At 40.9% G+C, this 17,259-nt stretch overlaps 2 protein-coding genes across 2 annotated transcripts in view; both read right to left on the bottom strand.

Annotated features, from left to right (window-relative positions):
• Positions 1-4,068, bottom strand: part of INTS9 (integrator complex subunit 9) — a 133,040-nt gene extending 128,972 nt beyond the window's left edge. The window contains exon 1 of the mRNA XM_068973950.1: positions 3,955-4,068. Coding sequence (XP_068830051.1) covers positions 3,955-3,963 — 9 coding nt within the window. The 5' untranslated portion in view covers positions 3,964-4,068. The remainder of the gene's footprint in view (positions 1-3,954) is intronic.
• Positions 4,069-11,410: 7,342 nt separating this feature from the next.
• Positions 11,411-12,195, bottom strand: LOC138081148 (large ribosomal subunit protein uL30). Its single transcript, XM_068974257.1, has one exon. The coding sequence runs from the start codon at positions 12,193-12,195 to the stop codon at positions 11,449-11,451; it is 747 nt and encodes a 248-aa protein (XP_068830358.1). The 3' UTR covers positions 11,411-11,448.
• Between the last annotated feature and the right edge of the window lie 5,064 nt (positions 12,196-17,259).

Genomic DNA, 17,259 nt, shown 5'->3' with positions numbered 1-17,259 from the left:
GAACCGGGTCTCCTGGACTGGCAGGTGGATTCTTTACTATCTGAACCACCAGGGAAGCCCTATTACATTACACAAATATAAAATTTCCTTTTAATTCGTTACTCACCTTGCTGCTGCTGCTAAGTCCCTTCAGTCATGGCCGACTCTGTGCGACTCCACAGACGGCAGCCCACCAGGCTCCCCCGTCCCTGGGATTCTCCAGGCAAGAACACTGCAGTGGGTTGCCATTTCCTTCTCCATTGTGTGAAAGTGAAAAGTGAAAGTGAAGTCGCTCAGTTGCGTCAGACTCGTAGTGACCCCATGGACTGCAGCCTACCAGGCTCCTCTGTCCATGGGATTCTCCAGGCAAGAGTACTGGAGTGGCTTGCTATTGCCTTCTCCGTACTCACCTTGGTGTATATATATATTTTTTGCCTTAAGTATAAAAGGTTTAATCTTCAGAGTCACCATCAGGACTTAGAAATGCCCAAGAGTAAAATACCCAGTTTAATTCCAGAGCACAACTGAACAGTGGTCCGGCCTTATGTCAGTTTTCAGAGCTCGAGGAAAACATTCTAAAGAGAAAAAAACCCTATCATACTGAGGTGGTGATAGAAAGGGCCTTTCGAAAGCTAGAAATGACATTACACCTTAGAGACACACGAGGGCGCTCTAATCAACTAGCAAAGAGAAACACAGAGCTAGTGAAACCAGGTTGACATTTTAATAATTGCACTGAAAGAGGTGAATTAAGTCCTGGTAAAGTTATGTTTGTTTTTTGTTATTTACAGCAAGCCATCTTCTGTTCCTGATCCAAAGTTTGAGAAGCCAAAAGGATTTTGCAAGTCTTAAAACTGCAGGAAGAATCCACTGCTCTCAGATCCAAGGTAAGGATTAAGCACATCCCTTCCCAAAGGGATGTGCTTAAAGGGATGTGTTTTTTAAATTGACCTTGAGGCAGGATTTGCCCCTTTCAAGCCAGTATTTTCTTTCAAATCTACAATTCCACCTGGTGCTTTACCTGTCCTCAGCTGAATGAATCCATTTCTTTGCTCCATCTGCTTTCTTAAGAAAAATGGTGAGTTACAAGTTTGCACCTGTCCATCCCCGCCCCAAGCCAGTAATAATGAAACAGCATTTTGTAAAAAAGGAGCCCAGACCGCTGAAGAAAGTAACTCACGGCCTTAATGAGGTTTTAAATTCATAAATACAACTACAGCATATAATTTTCTCCATCAAATTCAGAGTATAGCATAGAACAAGCGTTTAAGTGACCTTTCTTTCAGATCTTTAACAAGAGAGCAACGGAACTGCAAAAAGTCCTGGATTCTGAGGCAATCAGGCTCATTTCACTAAGGATTATCATTCATCTTAAAATCACATTCAAACTTTCGTCTCGGCAAAATTACAAATAATTCCATGTCATTGATCCTTGGGGTCAAATTCAATAGTTAAAATGCAAAGTATTAAAACTTTGAATGCCACAGGTATACCGTGGTTGTATAATACATCCTTATTGACTGAATAAACTAGAGGATTCTCTCCAGCTCGGGAACTATCTACAGGAAGTGTGACAAATGATTTATTTTTGAACTGCTAGTTATTTTATTCACTTTAACGTTCATCTATTTGAATGACTAAATTCCTGGCCATGATGTTTTAAACTTGATTTTTGTCAATGAATTTGTTTTTTTTTGGGGGGGGGGGGAGGCTCCCAAAGTCTTTTGTTAAAGACCCTGGTGAGTTCAATTTCCTATGCTTTGCTGAATTTGGCCATCAGGGTATACCCAATTAGGTTCAATCGATACTAAAAGGAGAATAGGCTCTAAAATGTGCTAGAGGATATGTTTCTAATTTTCCTGTTCTTTTCAAAATTGTCCTGATTAATTGAAGATGAATTTTCCTCAAAAAAAAAGGTGCCTGATATTACAAAGAAAAAATGAAAGTGTTAGTCACTCTCAGTCATGTCCAAATCTTTGCAATCTCATGGACTGTAGCCCACCAGGCTCCTCTGCCCATGGAATTTTCCAGGCAAGAATACTGGAGTGGGTTGCCATCTCCTATTCCCAGGGGATCTTCCTGACCTAGGCACCAAACCCGCATCTCGAGGTGCCCGCACTGGCAGGTGATTCTTCATTACTAGCACTACCTGGACAGCCCAAGTGTATGGGAGGCATGACAAAAAAGAAGTCTAACTTGCTGTCAGTGTTTCTGAAACCACTTTGCTGTGTTGAAAGATACTCCTGTATTATAAATCATCAAGTACCAAATGAGTTTTAGTCATTAGGTGGATGAACAATAAAGAGGGAAGGAGTATAGATAGAACAATTCCTCTTCCTCTGAAGCATTTTATGGTTCTTAAAGGAAAAAAAATGTTTCTACTTTTTCCACGTTTTCACATCTCTAAATAAAGTAAGCAGGAGAATTTTATAAGCAAACCAAAGTATATGTACATTAAACCCTAACTCTGATACAATCAGCAAATGAGTTGTTATAGGAAAAGAAACCTGCTTCCCACTTGCCTGCCTTCGCACCACACACATCAACCATGATTTATCTTTTATTGACGAAACCTGGTCTGTGTTTCAACCATTTAGGTGCCAAGCTCTTTGGCTTCTCTCAGGTGAACCCTCTTCAAGGAAGGCCCCAGCGCACTTGACCTTCTTATCAGTTCAAGAACTACCTTTCCAAAGGAGCTGCATCTGACTCCCCCACATACCCCCAGTATCCTCTCAATCAGCAAACCCTAAACATGATGACTCCTTTCACCCAGATGGAGATGAATTATAACTTTTTCATTACTTTGTATCTTCTTCATTAGATTGCATGCTTCTTTAGGACAAGGGTGGTGATTTTCAATTCTGCATTTTAAAATGTTTGGAAAACTGACCCCAAAGCAAATTGACACTCTCAAGGTTTACTGATCTGTGTGCCCTGCTAATAGAAACAGCTTTAGATAGAGACAGTTTTGGAATTGAATCCACCTTTCTTATGTTCTTTGCCATCTCAAAGAACAGCTGACACTGTGCAGAGTATATATGCCTGTACCGTGTGTAGGTACATACACACATACTTTTCAAAAGCATGCTCAAATAATTAAGAGAAACCTTTTGTTTTTCCTCAGAAACTTCAGAAAGTAAAGCCTGACAATACCTGGCTGCAGGAACATGATTTTAAAGCCTGAGAAACAGCATCTCACACCTTCTCTACTCAAATTATGCTATTACTAATTCCAATTAATTAGTTGGAGTAAGTTAGTTAAATCTGTGCACACTGAGAATTAAATGGCTCAAAACAAAAGCCTGAACAGCTTTCCTATAAGCCAAGCATCTCAGTTTTGTGATGCAGAACTTTTCCAGGTATCCTGGCATGCTCCATATAACCTTAGCTCACGCAGTCCCTACAGCTCTAGACTGTAACGCCAGTAACACTTCCTCTCAGCCCATCTTATACAGAATTTAAGACTCAAACCATCCAAGATCACACTCTGACTTCGACCTCCTTTGAATGATCAAGGGAAGTTAGGAGTCTATAACAGAGAATCAAATAAGAGATTAAGATCCGCCTAGAATTTTCTAAACTCTGTTCATGTTACCAAACCTTCTCAACAACTGTAAAAAGGAACGCTTCAAGTATCAATCCCGTGGAAAGAAGTGTACCAATTATAACATTCACGTGGCAGGCGGGAAACAAATCAAACCTGGTTCATAAAGTCCAACCTTGGTTCGTTTGTGAAGAAAGGTGACAAGATTCAATCTCTTATCTAACCAAAAGGGCCGCGCCAAGGGATGAATTGCATCTAGCAGTTGTGAAGGGTCTGAGTTGGAATTCAAACTCAACAACAAACATCAGCTTTCCTTGGTTCACCCCACTTTCTAGTTTCCTGCCACCCCTCGTCCGCGACGGTTCCCTTCCCAAGGTGGAAACGACGAATTCCAAAAGGATATGCCCTCCGATCTAAGAGCAGAGACTCACCAGTTTCATGCTGGACTTTTGGCTGGTAAGCAGCAGTTCCTCGACTTCTCAAACCCAGAAAGCGTCTTCCGGTTCAATCTCCACCACGGGCCCGCCGAGAGCATCGCGGGACATGCAGTCTTTTTCCCCCTTCGCTCCTTCCCGGTGCATCATGGGAAATGTAGTCATCTCTCCGTGCATCATGGGAACCGTGGTCATCTTTCCTTTTCCTCTCCTCTTAGAACGCCTCCTTCCGTCAGCTCAAATTCATCCGCGCCGCCAATTCATCCTTCCTCTTCACCCCAGCATGATATCATGTCCCTCATCTGGGCCCAGAATCCATGGTATGCTGGGATGTGTAGTCCCTACGGCTCTGGTGCCCCTTTCCCCTCCTCCCTGTGGGAAGGCGCACGGGCGCGGTAGTTGCCGGGAGCTGTAGTTCCTTGGGGCCTCGGGACGCAGAGTCCCGCACCTTTACTCAAGGGAGACAAAAACTACAACTCCCAGGGCCGCCCGGTGGCAGCAGGTGGGAGCGGGGCTGTTGATATCAATATGGCGGTTGTCAGCCAGACAAAGACAGTCAGTCTGATGTGATTGAGACAAGGGAGGTTTTTCAGGGGGAGACTGGGAGATAGGGGCCTCCCCTCCCCCTTCTCCTCTTCCTGCGCCGGCCTCAACCCCTCCCCAGACCCCTCCCGACGGGCGCCCCACGCGGAAGACACCCCTCCCCCTCCCGCTTTCCCCTCCTTCCTACCTCAGACCTCAGCCCTTCGTACCGGGACGTTGGGGAGGGGGCTGTGCCGGGCGGAGAGAACTCAGCAAGCATTCTGAGGTGAGTCGAGTGGTTTGGAAGCCTCAAGTCTCTCCAGTCTCTTTCCTCACTTCTTTCTCTTCACTTTTTTTTTGGGGGGGGCGGTGTTGGGGGGAGTAAGTGAGTGGACTGGGGATGAGAGTCTTAAGCGGCCCAACTGAGGGGTAGGAGGAAGCGTGGGGTTTCGCGGGGGTGACCCGAACGCAGGGTCTGGGGTGGGGCAGTTTGTGGGGGCGGTAATTGAAAGGCGTCGGGTGCTCCCAACTCTTTTCCCCTGGTTGCCTCCCCAGTGGGCGGAAGGTTTGAATCCTGGAGGTGGGGTCTCCAGTTTGGAGTTTGGGAAATTGTGAGGGGAATTTGAGGTGCGTGGGTTTGTTTGGGGTGCAGAGCTGTGTTTGAAACTGGGTGACGTGCACTCGGGCGATGGGTTAGCCTTGAATAAATGTCTCAGGAGAGGAAGTTCGAGAGCCGGAGTCGGAGCTGTTAGCTGGGCCTGGGCGGAGAGGCGTGCGCGAGGTGCGGCTCCGGGACCTCTGGGCTAGCGGAGCGGCGCGGGGTGGCCTCGGGGAGCAACTCGTTTGTGTCCCATCGGCGGCTCACACTCCTCCCCGTCTCCCGGGACCCAGCTCCACCGCAAACTCAGGGCAGGCGCCTCGCAGAGATGAGGTGCGGTGGAGATGGCTTTTTGCATCCTTAAGTCGGTAGCTAGGTGGGAAAGGAAGAGTGTTCTTAATATTTTATTCCGGAACCGTGTTTTGGTTACACTTATTGGGGCTACTTGGAAAGGAGTCCTCCACCCATCCTCACCCCGAAACAGTAGGTCTCCTTGGTCGTCTTCGCCTTCCATAGATGAAACATTACTTAAGATTCGGGGGCGGAAGGGTGGGGGTCGGGAGTGCCCACTTCTGTACGCGACCCTGTGTGTCTGCTGAAGACACGGAATGACTGTTGTGTATCCTGTGGTTGGGTGACTTATTTTCGTAGTAGGAAAAACTGTTGGAAATTGTTGAGGGGTGTGCGTGGGGACTCGCTAAAAGGCGCAGCTTGTATTTTTCTTCTACCCCACCCTGTTCTGTCTCGCATTTGGCTGAAAGCTGGTATGGAAGCGAGAGGAAACATTGGGTGAGTGAAGGGGAGAATGCAGTTGGCATTACAAATACTATACTATGTAAAGTTGAATGATGGTTTAGAGTGATTACCGTTTTTATTTACCCTGGAGCTTTAAAAATCTTACGTATCATGTAGGGTAGAGTGATGTAACTAGTTAATTTCTGTGGGATCCTGCAGGTGTAGAAACCTCTGCCATCTCTCTCTCTCTGCCTGCCTGCCTGCTCTCCCTCCCTCCCTTCGGTGCTTCGTTTCTGTTCTGGCATGGTACGTTTCTCTTCCTTGATGGACATGCTGCCTCCTATGCCTGTTTCTTTAGTTGGTTCTATGTGGTTGTGCTTTTAGTGGTTTTGCTGTAAGATGCATCTTTCGATGAAGAGGACCTGCATTTGGTTTTAATTTGCATTTATTTCGCAGGTAATTATCACATCAGGATTGTAGTGCTTTGCGTTAAACTTATTTTAAAATCGCACAGCTGAGTTAGATCTAGTTGAATTAAGTGTGTAAGTCGAGGTTGGGAAATTTGAATTCTGATTTTTTTTCCCCCTAATTTCAATTGGAGTTACAAAGGGAAGAGGATTGCAACATCTCTTCTCACAGTCTTTAATATTTAAAAACATTACACCAGAAGAATTAACATAATATTATTTGTACTTCTTTCACCCGGAAATGTAAGTTTTTCAATAACCATTCTTTTGTCAAAAATTTTTAGTATAACGGACTTTTAAATAAATCGGCATAATTTGTCTTTTCGACTGCTGAGAATTTAATGTATTTACATATTTGGCTTATCAATTCTTGAACCTATCAGTAAAGGACCTTAGATACTCTAAAAACTGGAAGCTACACGGTGTGTAATTATATGGTATGTTTTATAACCTGTGATTTGAAATTTCTGTGGTTGGTCATTTACACAGATAAGCTGACTTATAAGTATGAAGTAGCATATTTATTTAGATTGACCTGAATAGAAAAAAAGATTATTTTTTTTTCTAAATCTCAAACTTAGGATATACAATGTGTTGATACAAAGCTGAGGTTTTAGTTTGTTATTAACTAGAATTTCCAGAATTATTTGTTTTAATCTTATATTTTAGCCTGAAATATTACCTTTGCAAAACCTGGAGAAATATCCTATATAACTCCATATAACAGTGTTTTTCTGCTGAAAAATATTCTACTAAACAGTGTCTTTAAGTGTTCAATGATTATTTTATAAATATAAAAGCTAAAATGTTTGTTTAGAGTTGGAAAACTTTGAAATATAAGAATATATTCCCTCCCCCCTACCCTCACTTCAGATTTTGTTTTATTCTATGGAAATGCAAAGTTACTTACTGAGAAAAGCATTCATTAAACTTTTTCTGACTAGTGGTTTGGTTGAAGCCAGATACATTCCTTGCAATGGATGGGGTGATTCTGTTGCATTTCAGGCACTGAGCAGTAAAATGATGTAAAGCCTTTACTGCAGGTTAAAGCATAAAACATTCTCAGCATGTGGAAGTCATATGGTTTACGAAAAAAGTAGAAAATCAGGGCATTGGTCCCTGTCCAGCTTAAAATTTCATCCGGTAACTGTGAAAGAGACACATTTATTTAATATGATTGCTTCTAAAAATGTTGCCTGTATAATGAGAAGTTGAAAATTCAAACTGTTTTTAACCAATCTGTTGCTAGTTTAGTGTACAGCGTGCTGTGAATACTGTGGTTGCAAATGTGCGCCAAGGAGCCTTTAGGGGTCAGCTTTATCTCAGTGTCTTTAGTGAGGCTTCATTTTTCACTGCTGTCTGAATAAATTTCAGTCTTCTTAGCACAAATCTTAGTTGAAGCATCTAATAGAAACTTAGTAGCTCAGTATTGGTAAGTTACAAATATATTGCAACAAACCTTTCCTTGTTTCATGGTTTGAAAAAAGAAGTAACCAGTTTATGGCAGTTTTTGTAGCAAGTATTGATTGGATGGCATTTCTTGTTCCTGAAGATGTTAAATACACTGTTCATTTTGTTCATTTTGTTTATTTTGTTCATTTTGGATCTTTTGATTATTATAGTGAGTCCATCCCACTTTTAATGTTTCAGGTGGTTTCTGTGTTTCCTGTAAAACCATGTTTGCTTTTACTCTTCATTTCTTTGCAGTTCTTCTGGTATTTTTGTATGCAGATCTTTAAACTTAACTTATTTTTCTTGAGTATTAGAAATTTATCCTAGGATGTCACGTTTCATAAGTGAAAATTGGTATACTCCTCAACTTTTAAAAAAGGTTAACATTTGTAGATAACTTTAACAACCCAATGCAAGTGTGCTGGATTTTTTCGTTTTGTGTATCTGCTTTATTTAGGGTTTTTTTTTTTTTTACTTCCAGGTTTAATTTTATAGCTCCCTTTGCTGTTTGGCTAGATTATTCTTTTAACTGTTGGCATTTACTTCTCAATTTACTAGAACTTTATAAAAAAGCTCTTTGAGTGGAAATCACAGCTTGTCTGTAGTGTCATACATGTACATTCATGTATATAAATCACAGCTTGTCTGAAGTGTCATATATGTACATTCACATATATGAAGCAACTTTGTTTGGTTTTGTATGAAATTGGTATATACCTATCAGACATACAGCCCATAAAAAAATCTGAACCACAAGTAACTATAAGCTTTAAAAACTCAAGCTTGAAATCAGAGTTTGCACCACCACATTATAGAAGTTATGGAGATTTTTAGTATTACTGCAAATCGTGATTTTTGCGGATTCTGCCAAAATCTGCATCTTTCCAAAAGAAAGCTAGTGGTATTGAAAATTTTCTCAAAATAATATTAAGTAATATGTGATTAAATTCCTAGATGCAGCACCCCCCTCTCCCCGCCATCCCATTACTTACTGGTCTTAGGTACCATCCTAAGTAAAAAATACAAAGATTTTTTTTCTGAGTGATTCAGTCATGTAAAACTTTTAGAGTGAGCCTATTTAAATATGACCCAATGTTTTAGATAACTTGTTTTTGTTGATCTTAGATGAAATGAATTGGAAATTGACTAACATTGTTTTGGACACTTTCCAAGAGCATTTAGTTACTGGAAGGGCCTGGCTTTAGTGTTGTTTTTACCTTACAGTGGTAATAAGGTTGAAGTTATAGTAAGTTTTTTCAGTACCTTTTTTTCATTGTACGTTATAGTACATTTGTACATTATAGTACATTTTTTCAAAATGTAATATTTTACAGATCCTTGACTTAGACTATAAAAATAGTGGGGTTTTTTTTATTTGCATTTATAGACAGAAGAGAAAAAATATAATTGATTTAACTTTGAAGTTATGAGTTTTACTCTTTTTGAATCTCAGGAGTTGTCTGCAGGCCCCTTCTAAGTAATAAAATGATACTGATCCATTTAAAGGGTGTTTAGATTTTCCTTAAATTTAGAGTGCTAAATATAAGAATGTTTGCTAAATCTCACATACTCTGTAGCTTCTCTGTCCATGTTCAGTGATGGTCTGCATGTGGTTTTATGGCTCTCTTTACTGTCTGCGTATTAAACAATTAGTGTGAAGTTGCCGGGTGGCAGTAATTTTAAGTTATATACTTAAATTTTTAAAAGAGGATAAAGTCAGATGCTGTGCTGTTTTGAGAAGAGGATGATTTAATACTAAACCTTTCTGCTTTAAGATTTTGATAAAGTAACAGGATCATGAAAATGTGTAGCTTTTGGTTTGGGCCTGGTCAGTGAAGGCTTAGACTCATCCTTACTCTCCCTTTTCCAATCATGAAGTCAGGCTGAATTTTTCTCCTTTGTATCTGTCTATTCACTTGTTTTCATTCTGTTGCTATTCCATTAATTCACGTCTTTCTTCATCCTTTCTGTCTTTCCACATCCCTCTCTTAACTCAGCTTCAGGTTTCCGGGTTTTTTTTTTTTTTTTTTCATCCTTATACACTTCCACCTGAGAGATCTTGCTAAAAGAAAATGTGAATTTGCTTGTTAGTCATACTTGGCTCTGAGAAGGCAATGGCACCCCACTCCAGTACTCTTGCCTGGAAAATCCCATGGACGGAGGAGCCTGGTAGGCTGCAGTCCATGGGGTCCCTAAGAGTCGGACACGACTGTGCAACTTCACTTTTACTTTTCACTTTCATGCATTGAAGAAGGAAATGGCAACCCACTCCATTGTTCTTGCATAGAGAATCCCAGGGATGGTGGAGCCTGGTGGGCTGCCGTCTATGGGGTCGCACAGAGTCGGACACGACTGAAGTGACTTAGCAGCAGCAGCAGCAGCATACTTGGCTTATAATCCTTAATTGGCTCCTTAGCCCTCAGGTAAAGGCATATTACCATTCCACCTGTTCCAAATCTTGACTCTGCCCCATCCTAGCTGTGTGACCTTCAGTTCAGTCCAGTTCAGTCACTCAGTCGTGTCCCACTCTTTGTGACCCCGTGAATCGCAGCACGCCAGGCCTCCCTGTCCATCACCAACTCCCGGAGTTCACTCAGACTCACATCCATCGAGTCGGTGATGCCATCCATCCATCTCATTCTCTGTCGTCCCCTTCTCCTCCTGCCCCCAATCCCTCCCAGCATCCGAGTCTTTTCTAATCAGTCAACTCTTTGCATGACGTGGCCAAAGTACTGGAGTTTCAGCTTTAGCATCATTCCTTCCAAAGAAATCCCAGGGCTGATCTCCATCAGAATGGACTGGTTGGATCTCCCTGCAGTCCAAGGGACTCTCAGGAGTCTTCTCCAACAGCACAGTTCAAAAGCATCAATTCTTCGGGGCTCAGCTTTCTTCACAGTCCAACTCTCACATCCATACATGACCACTGGAAAAACCATAGCCTTGACTAGATGGACCTTTGTTGGCAAAGTAATGTCTCTTCTTTTCAATATGCTATCTGGGTTGGTCATAACTTTTCCTCCAAGGAGTGTGGCCTTAGGCAGATCATTTAATCTGTGCTTCAGTTTTCTCACCTGTTGAATCGGAAGAAATAGTCCTTACTTCATAGGATTATTGTGAGCTCTTGGAATGATGTCGACATATGGTCAATGTTAACTATATCGTATTATACCAAATATTTTATGCTCCTGTTCCTGCCTTATATTTTATCGTTACCAATCCCAGACCCTATAGGCCTTAGCAATCGATGCCAAACAAATCTCTTTAGCATACACAGGGTTGGGTGTTCATTTGTGAGAGCTGCAGCTGTTAGTAATGTCTTCAGAAGTAAAGAATTGTGACCTTTAAAGTATTATTGCTATGTTTATGCTTCCATAGTCTGTTGCTGTGACTTCTGTTTTTCTCTCAAAATAAAAAGTAGTTTTAGTTAAACTATAGCCTAATTCAGGGTACAACTTTAAAATTCACTTTCTTAGCCCCATTAATACATGCTTAAGTTTCTAACGTAAATTTCCCCGTTAATCTGACTTGTTGTCTCATAACTTCAGTAAAGACCTGTTAACTTTGTGTAGTTTTCTTCCACTTTCCCCCTCTGTTCCACCCCCTGAAATCTGAATTCTTGTTCCATTTCAGGTCATGTATTTTCTTTTTTTTTTTTTCTTTTTCAATTTGTTTCAATTGTTTATTAACCAGAACACAAAAATAATCCTGGTAGATACCTTAGTTCATCCTTCTAATAAGCCTGTTGATCTGGTCTTCCCTGTTGCCAGCATCTCCACCTTCTACAAAATGGGTGGTCTTTTTCTTCATTCCACCTCGTGGAGAAGACAATTTAAAGGGCCACAGGAAGTTGTTTGCTTCTTTGAAACGTTTTCCAACGGTATAGATCTCATGAATCAGATCCTCCATGCAGATGATTCCATATTTCCCAAGAGATCGAGCAATCAATGCATTGTCTGTCAGGGCAATTCGCTTTTTGTTGATTTTGCCATAACCACGCTTGTAGATCAATTCATTTACAGACTTCAGATTTGGGTACCCCCATGCAATGTATGGCTCCACAATTCTCAGCATATTAATTGATGCCTTGTTGAGCTTCACAAAGGTGCCATTGAAGATCTGCCGGAGGCGAAGGAGCTGCAGCACCTTTCGAACCTTTGGGCTCACACCGTTGATACCTCTGATCCTGATGACAAACGCCAATTTGGGTTCTGCAGGTACATAGAAGTTGCCGGCTTTTCGTGCCATCCTAGCCATTCGAATTTCAGTTCTGTACATCTGCCTGTATTCCTTGTGGTAGTGCTTAGCTTTTTCATAGATAAGCTTCCTCCTTGCCTTTCGAAGCATCTTTTGGGCAAACTTCTTTCTCAGTCGCTTGATCTTAAGCTCTGCGAAATTCTTCCGCTTTTTCTTAAGGGTTTCTGGCACAGCAGGAACCTTCTTCTTCTTCTCTTCTGCAACCTCCATGGTTCCAGCCGGGAAAGAGCATGTATTTTCTTTACATTGCAATTGGGACAGTTGAATACTTGCTTTATATGATCTGGAAGCCACGTTTTAGACAGACATCTATTTCATTTACCTGCTGATGTTTATGCTTGAGGTTGGGTGGCTCCACTGCTTCAAGTTGATTTTCCAAAGTGGTAGATGGTGCATATATGGTGATTTGTATCTGTATCCCATTTCTCTCAAGGAGGAGAAAGGATGACTTGTATTTACCAAACTGAGTCTCGTAAGGATAAATGTTACCCAAAATCATTGTCTAGAGGACACAGGGTGGCAGCTAAGGTGTCAGGTCAGACTTTAGAATGTAATTTTTGTAGGAGGCTATATTATGACTGTAGTTGGCAGCCACTAATTTAGCCAGCATTTGCCTTCATTGAACATAATTGTTAACTATGGGAAACTTGAAAGTAGCTATTCTAAGTATTAACTTTATCTGGTTGAAAATCCATTTTCTGGAATCAAAGGTAGCCAGCCTGTGTTTAGTTTTATATTATAGGTGTTTAGAGCCATTCGGGACAGGAATAGTTGTGCACTTTGTTGTCTGAGGAAGACCTCTCTGTAAAGATGGCATGATCTTCTTTGGAATGCTGTGTCCTGCTTTTTGGTAAGCTCACTTTGCTTCAGATGTGCAAGTTCTAAGGTTAAATATAAATTTGTTTTTGAGTTTTCTTCCCCCCTCAGAAAATTTTCTTCCTTCAATAAAATGTAACAATTTAAAAAATATTGGAAAAAAAAATAAAAAATATTGGTTGCATTTTAATGCAACACAAGCATCATCAGCCGACTTGATCGTCTTTGGTTAAACAAGATATTGTTGATGACTGCCAGCGATTGGTTACTTCTCATTTTATGTTTCTTAGTTGACAGCATTTCAGTTAAGTGCCTTTACTCTGTTACTGACAGTGAAAGTTTGTATTACCTGGTTAGGTCTCAGTTTTCCAGTCTGTTGAATAGCGGATTTAGATTAATTTTTAAAATATATATAGTATTTTTGTTGTCACTGATTAAAAGCTATTTGTTTACTTGTTTGTTTTTAATCTTTAAAAATAAAGATTTTAATTGCAGGTTCATGGGCAGTTGAAACAGAGAGAGGTCCCAGTACCTCTCACTCAGTTACCCCTAGTGGTTACATCTTACATAACTTTTGCGGAGTATTAAAACCAGGAAATTGACATTGGTACTCTGTGTGTGTGTGTGTGTGTGTGTGTGTGTGTGTGTGTGTGTGTGTGTGTAGGTCTTTGCCATTTTATCACACATGTGGATTCTGTAACCACCACCAACCACAGTCAAGATGCAGAACTCTTCTGTCACTCCAGAGATTGAATGATCCCTCTTTATTCGTAAATTTTGTTGTTTTGTCAGTATAACTAAGAAGAAACATACCAGTTATCTTGCCTTTTGTAGTTTGGAAGTTCTTTTGGCATATCTTGAAAGTTTTTATGGAAAATTCCAATTAAACGTTCTTATAAGAATTTAAAAATTGGCAAGCTTTTCTTAATTGAAGATTTTTAATATCAGTACCTGTTAAACTTTTTAGTAAAAGGTAACAGTAATATTAAAAATTTCTATAAATTAAAAATTTCTATAAATCAAATGTGTGTGATTTAAATGCATTCAAGGCTTAAGTGATATTTCTTGCCACAGAGTATGTATGCTAGAATCAGTATTAGGTAAACAAAATCAGTTATTCTAACATTAGTCTAGTCTTTGACAGTGTTGATGCAAACTTGTTGGATTAATTGATTATGAGCTCATGTTTCAGTTTTATTTGGATTTGTTACAAGGGAATTCTCTTCAAAGAAGGTTCAAAAATTGTTTTCAGAGAAAATACCTTTAGAAGGAAAAAAGTGGTAAAGATACTTTTATTAGTCTAGGTACAAGAAAGAACCATTAGGTTAAAGACTAGTTAAGGAGCTGTCCTTTGCCTCCCCTTTATCAGCTGTGTGAGTTATAAAGCCTGTCTTCAAAAATGAGGCTGTTAATCCAACGTATCACTGATTATTACAGACCTCAAGCAACAAAGGTCTGCTTTAAACAGGCTTACAAAATATTTGCAAATATGTTAACAAAAAAGATATATCATGTGGTTTTTGTCTCCTGTGTTTTTGAGACAGTTTTTTGGTCTACACTGATACTTGCTTTGAAAACATCAGTTAAATTTTAATTTGTTTCATTGGTAAGAATATGGTAAATATTGGTAGTTCTTCCTGATAAGTCAGATTCATATTTAGAAAACTTACTGGCTATCACCTGGTGGTCCAGAGTCGACGATAAGAAGGTAAAGGAGAGAAGGAGGCTGATATTCCTTGGTTTACACAGAAAGCCAATAAAGCCCCTGACACAGGGCTTGCTCTGTTCACGGAGGCCTCAGGCGCCCTCTTGATGGGGTGAAGGCTTAGAGTGCCTTCTCGAGGGGATCTTAGAAGCCCAGTCAGGAAAGTGAACTCAGAGGGCCTCTGCGCTCCAAAGAAATAGCTTGAGAGAGAGAAAAAAAAAAAGAGAAAGCAAGACATGGGGACCAGAGCTCTGATGGAGCAAAGGTGTTTTATTCAACATTGTGTAGGTATTTATACTGTCTTACAAGATAGCTATTTTCAGCAGAGATAAAATCAAAACTTACAAGTTATCAAGAAAATATGACCATATGGTTCATAAAAAGGAAGGGGGTACTTATCACCCTGTAGAAAAACTAATGAAGGAAAAGCCTGGATTCCTCAGCCCCTGGGAGAGGCTTGCCTCTCCTCTTAATTCCTGAATATTCAGGAATTAATAAGGAACAGAGAATTCCTGACAGATCCAAAACAGCACACAGGAAGCCTCCTGTTAAATGCTTCCTGACACTATCCGAGATTTCACTTTCTTCCTGATTCACTTTTTTTTTTCTCTTTGGATTTATCTGTTGCCAGCTTTTTATATTGTCTTCATGTGCATTCTAAAAAAAATAGTGCTTTAATCAGGAGTTGTTTGGCTTGAAGGCGAGGTTGTGGTAGCGATCCGGTTCTTTTCGGTTGATAAAGAACAACTAGACCTTGTACAGATGGGGAAACTGTTAGGGTCTGAGAAGCTAGTGTTCCTGTCTCCTTCTGGGGATTTATGGTTCCTTGCCTTGCCCTCCCTTTCCGGGTCTGCTCCATCTGCCTTTCCTGTTTCTCCCTTCCACTTCTGTTTGCCTTGCTATAGTTTTTCAGTTTCTGCTTCTTCATAACTTTGACTTGCAGGTGCATTTGGTTTGCCATGTCACTGATTTGAACTGCTCTTTTCCCTTCGGCTAAAGCTAAAGCTTTCCCTTGGACTGCAAGGAGATCCAACCAGTCCATCCTAAAGGAGATGAGTCCTGGCTGTTCACTGGAAGGACTGATGCTGAAGCTGAAACTCCAATACTTTGGCCACCTCATGCGAAGAGTTGACTCATTGGAAAAGACCCTGATGCTGGGATTGATTGGGGGTAGGAGGAGAAGGGGACGACAGAGGATGAGATGGCTGGATGGCATCACCAACTCTATGGATGTGAGTTTGCGTGAACTCCAGGAGTTGGTGATGGACAGGGAGGCCTGGTGTGCTGCAGTTCATGGGGTCGCAAAGGGTCGGACACAGCTGAGCGACTGAACTGAACTGAGAGCTTACCTCCTAATATTTCTTTAAATTCTCTTGGTGAGAGAGAAATCTGAATGCAGTGCATGGCCATGAGTTAGATGTGTGTTCCTGTTCTGTGGCGTTGGTGAGTAGGATGCAGGAGGACTCTGTTGTAGGGATTGAAGAGGGTATTCAATTAAGCATGTCAAGTCTAGCAGTACATAGATAGATACTCTGCGTTACAAACACGAGTTTAATCCTCCTCGTGTAGAGCACCCAGTGGTGTTAGCCTTAACAAAAGATGACTTCCAGTGTTCATAGCAGTATTATTTATGATAACCAAGACGTGAAAACAAGCTAAATGTCTGTCGCAAGGTGAATGGATTGAGAAGATAAGGCATGTATGCACTGTGATGTGGGGTGTGTTCTGGGTGAGTGAGGCGTTTCTCTAGTTGTTAGGCTTAATGATTAGTATTATGCCCAAACGTCAAGCCTTTAATGGTTATATCATCAGTTCATTTTTTAAACTTTTATATTTTCATGTTCCAATGCTTAAGGCAATTTCCGCCCCCGCCCTTTTTTTTCTTTCCCTTCAATAAATCTCTCCTAGTTTTCTATATCGGAGAAGGCAATGGCACCCCACTCCAGTACTCTTGCCTGGAAAATCCCATGGATAGAGGAGCCTGGTGGGCTGCAGTCCATGGGGTCGCTGAGAGTTGGACATGACTCAGTGACTTCACTTTCACTTTTCACTTTCATGCATTGGAAAAGCAACCCACTCCAGTGTTCTTACCTGGAGAATCCCAGGGACGGGGGAGCCTGGTGGGCTGCCTTCTATGGGGTCACACAGAGTTGGACACGACTGAAGCGACTTAGCAGCAGCAGCAGCAGTTTTCTATATCCATTAAACAAGAGTTTTTCATAGTATGCCTTTTTGTATAGCAACCATCTCTTGAAATTTTGCTCACACAGCTTTAATTCCTCACTTGTGGGGGGATGTGCCATCATTCTCTAGTCTTAAATAATCCTAGGAGATTGAGCTGGTTGAGAACATGGACTTAGGAGCCAGACGGTTTAGGTGTAAGTCTGGCCTCCATGACTTTCTCTATAACTTTAATAAATCCTTGCTGTGTCTCAGTTTCTCCATCTGTACGTTGGAAGTAAATGATAGTACTTACATTATAGGATTGCTGTGAGTGCTTCAAGAAGTATTGTAAAGTGCTTAGGATAGTGGTGGGCACAGATTAAGACATCTTTTTTATTAGTTGGCTCTGCTTCTGTGTCTATGGTATTTACTTCTCTCCTGTAAACAGAATTCTCATATGCTGAAATTCACCCCTTCCTAACTTATTTTTTGGTGATTTGTTTCCTCAATTATACTTTTGTAGGCCTTAGTTGCATTTGATACAAATGGCTATTTCTTTCTAGTTAAGATTCCTTCTATCCAGGTCTTCT

This window comes from Capricornis sumatraensis, chromosome 6 (assembly GCF_032405125.1).
Source record: "Capricornis sumatraensis isolate serow.1 chromosome 6, serow.2, whole genome shotgun sequence".
NCBI classification, from domain to species: Eukaryota; Metazoa; Chordata; class Mammalia; order Artiodactyla; family Bovidae; genus Capricornis; species Capricornis sumatraensis.
Note: the sequence above shows the minus strand (reverse complement) of the source record. Positions and strands in the feature narration are given on the sequence as shown.